The sequence below is a fragment of the Chanos chanos genome, chromosome 15 (assembly GCF_902362185.1).
Source record: "Chanos chanos chromosome 15, fChaCha1.1, whole genome shotgun sequence".
Taxonomy (NCBI): domain Eukaryota; kingdom Metazoa; phylum Chordata; class Actinopteri; order Gonorynchiformes; family Chanidae; genus Chanos; species Chanos chanos.
The window spans coordinates 14,617,561-14,630,019 of NC_044509.1; the positions used below are offsets into that span (position 1 = coordinate 14,617,561).

The window sequence follows — 12,459 nt, forward strand, 5'->3', positions numbered from 1 at the left end:
CAGGTGTATGTAGAGGTGGTTTACAGAGAGGTAACAATTATTTCAATTTCATAATTAAATATCTTTAAATTTATTAAATATACCATTGATATTACTGTGTATTATTGAAATTGCAGTAATTAAAATATTATAATAATAATGCAAATAATAATTGACTCTCATATCAGAAAGACAGAGAGTGATATTATTTCTATCATTACTATTACAACATGTCAACATCAACACAGATAGTAACCATCATCATCACCATCATCATAATAAATTTTATTTTTGTGATGGGCAAACTTGACCTGACTACTCAGGACGTGCATTTGTAGAGGATCTTTGCTCATAACGCATGTTCTACAATTTGAACTTGTGCTATGGCAATATCTAAAACACTGAAATCATTCCAGAGGTCCAAATTGTCAATACCTTATCAGAATACACTGGAATGACAAACTGAAGCGGAACATTGTCAGAAGGCAATAACCAACCCGATGGTTGACTTGTTGGTGTTTCTCCTTGTTAATCAGCAAGAGCCTGCTACACTTCAAATGCAGTGCACCTATACAGAGTTCCTACCCCCAAACTATGTGGCTCAAGCTGGGCTCATCGAGGACTTTGGGTGCTCCACCAGTGGGACTGAACTGGAGGCTACGGAGGCTACACACGTCACCTTCAAAGCCATCCGTCCTCCCTGTACTCTGTAGCAGTAGAGACGCTAGCAGGTCGGTGAGATGTACCTGAGAATATGTGACTGAGAGAGTTAATACAGAGGTCATCAGGACTCAGTGGTGAGCTTTTGGTTGTAGGAGCAGAAGGAGAAAATGGTTGATTGGCTCCAGGAGAAACTTTGCAGACATGAAGAGGCTTGGTGATCAACTCATTATTGGATGGCGACAAATTCAGAAGTTGAAAAATACTGTACGCCCATAAGGCTTTGTAATTCTGTCAACAGTTCGTTCTGGAACATGGCACAAATACATTATGAATAAATCTTGCGACTATTGACATAAACAGTAGTGTCCTCTTACTTTCATGTATAAAATCTACATTGTTACCATTGATGGAGGGTTCTCAAAGACATGCTAATCCACGCTAAAATACTCACATCTTAGTCACAGAACCTGTACCTGTACCTTAGTCACAGAACCTGTATTCTGAAATGATAAGACCTTGGCCAAGAACTCGTAACTCAGTAAGCACAAAATCTTATCTATTCCTTCACACATACTCTGTCTATATTCACAGTCTTCCACAAAATTAAAACAAATTATAAAAGCAACTGTTATTGTCTACTGAAAAAACACTAATTGTTATCATTAATGGTGCTCTAGGAAAAATATAGCTCCTTCCTCTGTTCTTGTTATATATTTATTAATCCACACTAAAATACTTGCACCTCAGCCACAGAGCCTTTAATTAGTAAACCGCTTTAGCGAGTACACAGTTTCAACTGTGCATTCACACATACTGTAGTCCTCCACACTTACTGACTGACTAGTAACTGCCAGCACCTAACACCTTTTTTCAAGGGTGAGAGCATTTTTGTTTTCTCTGGTCCAATCTACAGTATTCTCTCAATTCTTAGGTAGTGTATTTTGTCGTATCTCTTGAAAAGTAACGAGTAGTGCTTTTTTTGGGAGATTGTCTGGTCTCTGTTCACAGTCTGGCCGCACTCTGCCTCACTGGATTATTGAAAAAAGACAATAGCTGTAAAATTCATAGAGAGACATTTGTACATTTTTCTGAATTACTCTGAAAACACATTTTTAGGTTTAATTATTGTTTATATGACTATTACTGTGCTATTTCTGAGATTCCGAACTAAACATTATGACTCCCTAGATCTAAGACTAAACAAAAATGAAGAAGTGCGTTTGTTTACAGCAGAGACTATCAGCTCATAAACAGCCTCTCTGAGTCCAGATGAGAATTGCAGTATTGTAAAGTGGCATTGTGGTGGCTGAGTGTGAGATAATAAGTTTATGGGTGTTGTCTCGTCCTAAAGCTGTGAAATCTCTTCACCATCGCACATACTGTGTTCTTTAGCTCACAGAGTAGAGGACGCCGTTATCAGCCGAGTGTACCAGGCGCTGATAAAATCAGTCATGGTGGCATCAGTGCATTAGCAAGATCTGCTTTCCTGTTTCCTGCCTGCAAATGCACTTTACCCTCATTTATCATTAATATGTCTTGTCTGGGCAATGTTCTTCAAAATTATTACTGACAACAAAATGTTGACATGTGATCAGAAAAATGTTAAGAAGAAAAAAACAAACAAACAAACAAACAAACAAAAAAAAAAATCAAAAACACGGCAGCTTATCGGGAAGAGCCTTTTTCATGGTTGGTGACACATTTGTCACTGGATAGCTTTAACAGCACATCTGTTAAATGATCTTGTCACATCTGTGCTTTACCTCTAGACTTGCATCATGAATGGAGGATGAGCTGAGTGGAAGTAAACTTCCTTTGTTTCTATTTTCTATAATCAGCCATTTCAGTCAGTTTAAGAAACATATCCCTCGTACATAATCAAATCCTTCAGTATTCAGTTTATGTCAGTATTTTGATCATCATTCAAACTTGACGTAAACAAATGCACCAGATTCACACCTATTGTGTTGACAAATGACCAGGGGGGTATTTCAGAAAGCGGTTTTCGTGAAAACTCAGAGTTAGTTAACTCGGAGAAAGTGGTAAACCTCCTAATAGAAGAGCCCTATGGCTTTGTTTTGCAAGGAGAATGAAGCCACAAGGCTCCTCTATTAGGAGGTTTACTACTTTGGGTTAACTAACTCTGAGTTTTCACTAAACCTGCTTTCTGAAATACACCCCAGATAAGGCAAAAAAAACCCTTTGACATTATGTAAAAGAAGTGCTTTGCTTGTTTAAGTAAACTATGCCAAACCGCAGAAGGGCAGGGTTTTCCTTTGAGCCAGCCTAGATAACTTCCTGCCCACCCAACTGAAAAACAGACAAAGTAGGCACAGTCTTCATGTACATCAAGTCATCAGTGAGGTACGTTACCAAGACCAGCAGTGTTCTCGTGAGCCACAGCCCTGTCATTATGATTTATCACAATCACACGATTTCCTGTCCTGGGGCCATATGTAGCTCATAATAAAATGATGGAACCAGCAAGTCCAAGCATAGCATTCATCACCAACAGTACGACAATAAGTATAATAGCCATTAGTTTTTAACATAATGTAGGACAACAGATGGAACAAAAGAATTTTAGACCATGACGAAGTATGAAAGATGCTCAGTACCATCATCACACAGAATGTTGTCATGGTGTGAACAGTTATGGAAATAAATGAGAAATTTAGTTGGCACACTTCATTGACAGTAATCCTCAGAGTTTCAATCAGCAGAGTCCCTGTGGTTTGGTCAAGCCTATGATATACAAATAAATAAACAAACAAACAAACAAACAAACAAACAATCTTGACAAATACCCTCTCCTCTTATAACAAAAGTCATTTCCTCGGTTGCTGTTCTACACAGCACATCTGATAAGGCAACATTCTTCACACCAGAAAAAAAAAGTCTCCGAAAGGCCATGGTGACATAAGTGTGAAGGAGGAAGAGGATGAGGAAACTGGATGCATCTGCTGAGAAACATGTTCTAATCTAGATCTGACTCCTCCACAAAATTGTTCAAACACAAGCGAGCGGTGTACTAGAGATAAGATGCTATCCAAAAAAAACAAGCAAGGGTCAGTGCACAGAATTAATCTGCCATAACTAGGAGCAGGCAAACGCAAGGGCAATAAACAGGCACTGGTCAAAACACAGGAACCTGTAAATCGTGCAATATAATACAGGGTTCAGACCACATGATAACAAGAAACTTCACAATGTGACAAATGAACCCCACAGGTATTTATACATGGTGAAGTAGTCAAATACTGACAGGAAACAGGTGTCAATATTATTGTGTGGCGAGTCCAAAAGACCGGTGAATAATAAACTAGTGATTGATAGACTAGTGATTAATAGAGTGGTGATTAATAGAGTGGTGATTAATAGAGTGGTGGTTAATAGGGTGGTGGTTAATAGACCGGCGATTAATAGACCAGTGGTTAATAGATTGGTGATTAATAGAGTGGTGGTTAATAGAGTGGTGGTTAATAGATCAGTGATTAATAGAGTGGTGGTTAATAGAGTGGTAGTTAATAGAGTGGTGATTAATAGAGTGGTGGTTAATAGAGTGGTGGTTAATAGAGTGGTGATTAATAGAGTGGTGGTTAATAGGGTGGTGGTTAATAGAGTGGTGATTAATAGAGTGGTGATTAATAGGGAGGTGATTAATAGAGTGGTAGTTAATAGAGTGGTGATTAATAGGGTGGTGGTTAATAGGGTGGTGGTTAATAGAGTGGTGATTAATAGAGTGGTGGTTAATAGAGTGGTGATTGATAGAGTGGTGATTAATAGAGTGGTGGTTAATAGAGTGGTGATTAATAGAGTGGTGATTAATAGGGTGGTGATTAATAGAGTGGTGGTTAATAGGGTGGTGATTAATAGAGTGGTGGTTAATAGAGCGGTGGTTAATAGACCAGTCATTAATAGAGTGGTGATTAATAGAGTGGTGATTAATAGAGTGGTAGTTAATAGAGTGGTGATTAATAGGGTGGTGATTAATAGAGTGGTGGTTAATAGAGTGGTGATTAATAGGGTGGTGATTAATAGAGTGGTGGTTAATAGAGTGGTAATTAATAGAGTGGTGATTAATAGAGTGGTGATTAATAGAGTGGTGGTTAATAGAGTGGTGGTTAATAGAGTGGTAGTTAATAGAGTGGTGATTAATAGAGTGGTGATTAATAGAGTGGTGGTTAATAGAGTGGTGATTAATAGACCAGTGGTTAATAGAGTGGTGATTAATAGAGTGGTGGTTAATAGAGTGGTGGTTAATAGAGTGGTGATTAATAGAGTGGTGGTTAATAGAGTGGTGGTTAATAGAGTGGTGAGGTCGTTTGTTGACGGGTAAAACTGACACTGGCAGGACACAGAGATGTAGACGGAGACAAGAACGATGATGACGACTGAAAACACACACACACACACACACACACACACACACAAATCAAGGATTATGTACTGATTCAACAAGAGCAGCTAACATTTAAAAACTGCTGATGATCGAAGCAAGAGGACCTAGGAAGTCACAAGCAGGAATAAATTTGTCTTTAATGTAAATCTTGGACCACACACGAGCGTTAGCGACAGTGCACAGTCATTAGAGTGCAAGAGACAGCGATGAAGCTGGACTCTCTCTGGTGATCAGTTTTACAGTCTTTGAGGAGAGCTAGACACTCCTTAGCACAGGTTGACAAGGTTTGACATGTCAGTGATTTTATGTAAACAGTGGTAACTTAGATGCGCACATTATACTGTGACACATTGCACATTTAGCAGTGTGGTTTGAGGTCGATATAAGAATCAAACTCATATTGTATTCTTGTGTCAATTCACAGAGCATACGACCCTTACAATTATGAACACCCTGTCTCAGCAGAGATCAAAGAGCTATTTCAGTGCATTACACAGTAAGTTGTATTTTCCTCAGCAAACCACAATGCAGGCCCACCACCAACACTTCCTTCTATGCTCACAGAACATTCTTTCGTATGGCGGAAAAAAAAACTCACCCTTGTAGAAGAAAACCGGATATCTAGTTAGGACCTCATTTCCTGCCTTATATATCATTTTCCCTCTACTTTCACTGGTCATATGCAAGCTTTGCCTTCAAACTGCACCCCCCAGACTGTTGCCCTGGACCATAAATTAATTCCATCCCAGCATGAATGTCCCAATTTATTTTTTAATGTGGCATTTCAAAATTCCTTTTTCGAAATTTCAGCTACATTGCCATTCAGAAAGTTGTTTCTTATCATCAGGTTCCTCAGCCAGATGGGAAACTGGATAATCTGGGCTTGCTAGTTTTGGATGAGCCCTCCACCAAACAGTCAGACCCCACTGTATTATCCTTGTGGCTTTCGGAAAACAGTAAACAGCATAATGTAAGTCAGAATATGCACACACACACACACACGCGCATCCAGACCCGTAACATGCTAGCTCAGATACAAAGTGTGGAGAATCCAGAGAAAGATCCCAAAGTTACTGAAAACTGGATCGAGAGCATCAGTGAGCTGCATCACTCAAAGCCTCCTGCCACGGTCCATTACACCAGACGAGTGTCCAACTGCTCTGCCTCATCCACCTCTCAGAGTCTGCCTCTTAGACTCAGAGGAATACACACGATGGTATTAGTCGTGTGTGTGTGTGTGTGTGTGCTGATTTAAGTCTTCATTATCACAGTTTATTGAGCTAATCAAGGGTTTGATGATTGATTTGATCAGTGGAATCAGGTGTGTCAGTCCTGAGTTAAAACAAAGACTCATGCCAGACGTTGATACTTTGATGCAGGACTGGCCACCAGAGTTTGAAGAGCTTCGGGGCAAGGTCAGTCAGAAAGATCTGAGCTATGAATAACTCCAGACTTAGAGTTAATTACCGTGCAGTTTTAGCAGATGGCCGAAAGTCTAATAATCCATCCATCCCGCAAGCAGACATTGTGGAGTCAGAGACGCTGACTCTGGACTAGCCGTACATTGAGGACAGTCACTCTACCCTTTGGACAGTGGTTCTCAACTCCAGTCCTGAGGGCCCCCTTGTCCCGCACGTCTTCGTTTTCACTCGTCATTATCACAGGTAATTGAGGTAATCAAGGGCTTGATGATTAACTGATTGGTGGAATCAGGTATGTCAGCGCTGAGCTAATGAAGACTGAAAACAAAGACATGCAGGACAGTGGGCCCCCAGGACTGGAGTTGAGAATCACTGCCTTAGTGGTTTACCCCCCACTCCCCCACCATGAGACAAGATGTCATCGGTTTTGTCTGTCTGAGCATCCTGTTTTTCTCTTTTCAACTCATACAGGCCATAAGCAAACAGCTGTCTGAGTCATAAATACTTTCATGTTGTTTTTCATCGCTGGTTACAGTGGTGACCACGCCTGTTGTCTGTTACATTTCATTGTTAATGTAGAGTAGTGAAATTTGAGGTTACGGTCTTGTCCTTTTTTCATTTCACATTTCTGAGAATAAAAAGAAACTTTTATGACTCTAAAGCCAGTTGTAAAACACAACACCATTTATATGGACGTTTAAACTGATAACATAAAGCTTTGTCTGACAAGTTTGCTTTTTGCTTCATAACTGTAAAATTTGCACCCAAGATAGACGAATTAATTTACTTCTTGTGATATTTTCATGCATAAACCATTTGTGTTGAATCAGTGCAATAATGTTTAATTATGTATTTAGAGGTGTAGAGATGCAGACAGCAGTCTAAGAATCCTGCTCTAAAACTATACATCATTTCCAAAAGTAACTTTTTGACATTTCAGAAGTCTCCACCCACTTCCTGACCTTTGCATCAGGCAGGTTCTTGCTGTAGTCTTCAGTTTGCTTCTTACATTGTCAAAGCTAACAAGCACAGACTGACAGGTTCTTACCTGAAAGATATATTTTTTGCAGGAATGCAATGAATGGGCACACAGTTTGTATGGATTTAGGAGACTGTAGATTGTGAATGTGTTTTTACCAGTTCTGAGGGCCTAGTGTGGCTTAGCAGAACATAGAAATGTGTAAAAGGCGTAATCAAGTTGTGCTCCTTCTTCCACTGCTTTTCCTCTGCACAAAACCGGGTAAGAAAGCAAAATGCACACTTTTTTTTTTTTAGATGAAACACATTATACAGTCTTATAGAGCTGAGAACATGCGTATGTGTGAATTTTAATATTTTCAGTCTTGTTTTTATAATTTATTAGATCTCTGATGTAACATTTATATATATATAATTATATGCACTTTGATAAAGCTGTGTAAAATGAGCCTGAACTGAAAAAATAAAACAGAAAATGAGCTGTGTTTTATGATTTGGGTGGAGGATATTTATTACACTTCCAATCATTCTCGGTAATCTATATTCTCACCGTTCACATATACACTGTACTAAAAACAGGTGTGTGGGAATTTTTAAAAATAAAGTCATAATTTTAGGAGGTCTCCTAACGGCTTACCCAGTATTAATGTGAAATATGAAGTGTGAAATTTATGACATAACCTTTGTCATTTATTTTATGCAATCTTTTTTATATTCATATCTAACAAAGTTCAGAATAACTTTTTAGGTGGGTACTGTTTTACTACTGTTCTTGGTAAGAAATGAGCCTTACAATGAAAACATTTTTTAAATTACTCATGATGCCAAATGTCACATGCCTGCTTCTCAGTTAGAGACTGATGAACAACGGCAGAACTCTAATGTACATCATGGTACTGTTAGATTTAAGACTAAAAAACTGATTACTAAAATCATAAGAAATCTCATAATAGTAGCAAATTTAAAAAAACTGTAGTGGTGAAAATAAGCAATGTAGTAGTTTATTACTAATTAAACCAATAAATCTTAGTAGTCATTAACGTGAGTATAGGCTAATGAAATTTTATTTTTACAGCCCAAGAACTACACAGGAAAAGTGTGGAAGGAGTGTTGCACAGTCGGGTGGAGCTGCCAGGGATCAGCCTTGATAAGCATCATATTCAACAAGTGAAGAAAGTGGAGTGGATTAAATATTCAAATGAAAATTCGGCAAAAACATGCCTTGAATTCATCACACCTAATGAAACAAAATGTTTCCCACCGTGTTGTGGAAAGGCAATATTCAACCTGGATAATAACACCCTCATTTTGGAGAATCTTACAACAGAGTTTGAAGGTTTATATGAAGAGAAAATTACTTTTACAAATAAGTCAATCAACAGGTCCAGCATTACTCTAAGCATTGTATGTAAGTATAATCATTCAATACAGGCAGACAATTTCCATTTCATATCCTAGGTAAAAACATCAATGACAATAATTTAATTTTTTCAATTTATTTTTCAAAAATGTTTTACAGCTCCATGCATTCATATTCTGTTTCATTAAGATAAACAATATTTAAATAAATTGGTTGATTCCAAAAAACACACACACATACACACGACATGATGTTTATTAATAATGATTAAAAAAAATTAATTAAAATGATTTCTTTCTGTAGCTCTTCCAGTTGCATCAAATATACAAATCAGCTACTCCCACAGTGTGCTGACTCTGGACTGTGAGGCCAGTGGGTTTAATCTGCACTTTGAATGGCTGAGAAATGGCATCTCAATGTCAGGACATGACAGACTGTCTTTCAGAAAGAGAAACCAGACTTTTACATTGCACAATCTAACAGAGGCAGACTGTGTCAATTACACGTGTTCAGTATCAAATCAACACGGGACGTCACAGGCACATAGATATATAGATGGTAAGAGATTTGGTCTTGAGGGTTTTATTAAAGCATCACAGCTGAAACAATTTGACTAGATACACTTTTATTAAATCACCGAATCTCTTCATATCATGTTAGTACTGCTTGACGTAACTATCTGAATCTTGTCATTTCAATCCTGACACATTTCTGGCAGAAATTAATTTGAGCTGCTTTATTTATCAGAATGATATCTATGAAAATGTACTTATTTGTTAAAAAACTTAAGATGCCACACTGATGTATGATTTTAGTGATATAATGGAAGTTGAAGGGTTTGACAGTTGTTTTGACTTTTGATTGACTTTGACTGAATTTTGTTGAAGCGCCAGTTTGGAGTTCAGTTACATAACAGTCTAACAGAATCTGTCATCTGTGGCCTTGTCAGGTAATGTCAGCGCTGCATGTGTCTCCAGCAATACTTCTTCAGAAAACCCCCTTCTTTTGGACAAGAGAGCCTCACTCTTCATAGCAGTTGCTGCTCTCTGCGTCTTGGGATTATGTATTATAATAGCGTGTATTAACAAACACCACCGAGGTAAGATCATCTACGTGCATCAATAGATCACACTGAACCAGTTCATAACTCAGTAGTGGTTGGTTTCAGTGGATCACATTATCTCTTTGCTGTAAACTGCATTGTCTTAAATGAAGAAACGTTGTTAACAAAATACTTATTTGTGTTTGTGCAAGGTAGAAATACGGCAGTGCCTAAGAGGTAAGATTTGAATTATTTCTTGTGATACTGAGTGTGTCATCGTGTCTCTTAGAATAATAGCAAATCTGATATAAAATAACTTGAAAAGGACTTATCATCCTCATGTGTGTCTCATCTATGTTGACAGGTGTGTGCAGAAAGAGACAGCCTGTGAGGGGAAGGAGAGGTACAGTAATACCTGTGAGGGGAAGGAGAGGTACAGTAATACCTGCTCTCTCCAGACTGGAGCAAGAGACTAAACACATCACTGGCATAAAGATGTTAGCAGACATTACCACAGCACATGTTACTCTGAGATAGGGATGAGAGAAACTGACCAGTGACGTTTGTGATTGTGGCAATGCACAGTAACTTCCGATGCAATGCAATAAGTTGCTCATATTTGTGTGGATGTGTTACGCCTTTGCTTGGGTCTCCCAGTCTCAGTCTCAAACAATGCAATATAGTACCCGATTGCCTGTTCACCTAATGCCAAAGACCTGTTTTGCTCTTTCCTGTTTTGTTTTTGTTTTTGTTTTTTAAGACCAAGGAAGAACAAACAGCACTGTCATGGAGGAAGGTAACCTAATATAGTTTTATTTAAGATGCAAATATAATTAAGATTAGTGCAGTTAAAGTTTGCTCATGTTACGCAAGTTCTTTCTTTGTTTTGTTTTACAGAACATTTGTATGAGGATGCTACGCTTTACCGAGAGGATAGAAGAATAGAAGTAATCTCTCTCTCTCTCTCTCTCTCTCCTCATAATATATACAATATACAGTTTTACCTAGGTGCGTGTGTATGTATGTACATGTATTATATATTATAATTTTATATACGTAAATAGATTTCTGGATTCTTTGTCAGTCTCTCCCAAACCAGCCATCCTTTAATCATTTCAAAGCTCCAAATACTCAATATCATATAAAAATAAACTGTAAAAGTAAAGCGAATACTGATCACAAGGCAAAGACAGAGCTTTCTCACTGCTGCCTGTGTGTGTTTGTCTGGTTTTCAGGAAGAGCCCGTTACACTGCAGTTGCAGTACGTCTACACAGACTTCCTACCCCCAAGATTTGTGAGTCAGTCTGGGCTGATTGAGGACTTTGGGTACTCCACCATCGGGCCTGAACCGGAGCCTACACAGGAATCTCAGATCACATGAGTTCAGAGCCGCCTGTCCTCACTGCATTCTGTAGTGGTACAAATACCAGCAGGTCAGTGAGATGTACCTGTGATGAAGTGACTGAGTGATGTTTTCAGTCTATTCTCTACTTGGAGGTTAACACAGAGTTCATATAGAGCTCGTGATGCAGTGGTGACATGTTTGTAGTAAGAGCTGATAAATATGAGCTGGCAGTAATGGAGACTTCACAGAAAAGATAATGCCTGTTGGTCTGATCACCACTAGATGGCGATATATAGAAGTTGGAGCTCACTTTAAGAGTGCTGAAAAATACTGAACGTGAAATTCAATCACTCATTCACTCATTTTCAAAGTCGCTTATCCTAATTAGGGTCGTGGGGGGTGCTGGAGCCTATCCCAGCGTCCATTGGGCGAAAAGCGAGGAAACACCCTGGACAGGTTGCAAGTCCGTCTCAGGGCTCTGTGAAATCAAACTAACCTTATTTGTAATGTAAGGTCAAAAACGTTATTGCACTCTAACATTTAATCTTCAAATCCTTGTCAGTCATCTTGACCTTGTAACAAGAATGAAAAAGGATTTGGAAATTCTGTTACTAGTTGGTTCTGGAAGATGGCACACATACATAATAAGTAAATTAAACAAATTATAAAAGCAACTGTTCAGGTTGATAATATTGTCTTTTTTCATTGATAAAATATGCCTATACTGCTCTTTACTTTGATCTTGTTATACATTTATTAACACACACTAAAATACTTCCACCTCAGCTACAGAACTTTTACCTACTAAACCATTCCAGAAAGATCCAACCTTAGCCACAAAACTCATACATCAACAGGCGCACAGTTTCAACTGTTTCTTCACACCCACCCTGTCTTCCACGTTTACTGACTGACTAATAACTATCAGAAGCTGATGATTTATTTTTAAACATGAAAGCATGTTGGCTTTCTTTGCTCTAATCTACAGTATCTCTCAATTCTTACATAAAATATTTTGTTACATCTCCTGAAAAATAACCAGAACGATTTTTCTTTTGTGTTTGGGACACTTTTTTGAAAGACTGTTTAAACTGTCAAACTCAGTTCAGTGTCAGATACATTTTTTCCTTAGCAAATTTTGCAGTAAATTCAAATACGACTACTTTAACTCTCTCTGTATGTCACCCTGACCTGATCTGACATGCTAAAGCTTCTGAACATATCCTCGTGAACGGAAAAAAAACGAAAGCTGCGTAACCGTTATCAAT

At 38.3% G+C, this 12,459-nt stretch overlaps 1 protein-coding gene across 1 annotated transcript; it reads left to right on the plus strand.

Moving 5' to 3' along the window:
* Positions 1–479: 479 nt before the first annotated feature.
* On the plus strand, positions 480–11,227 carry LOC115828284 (intraflagellar transport protein 46 homolog). Its single transcript, XM_030792240.1, has 6 exons — positions 480–688; positions 5,469–5,543; positions 5,748–5,792; positions 5,855–6,193; positions 6,393–6,459; positions 11,081–11,227. The coding sequence occupies exons 1-6, from the start codon at positions 480–482 to the stop codon at positions 11,225–11,227; spliced, it is 882 nt and encodes a 293-aa protein (XP_030648100.1).
* The last annotated feature ends 1,232 nt before the right edge of the window (positions 11,228–12,459 follow it).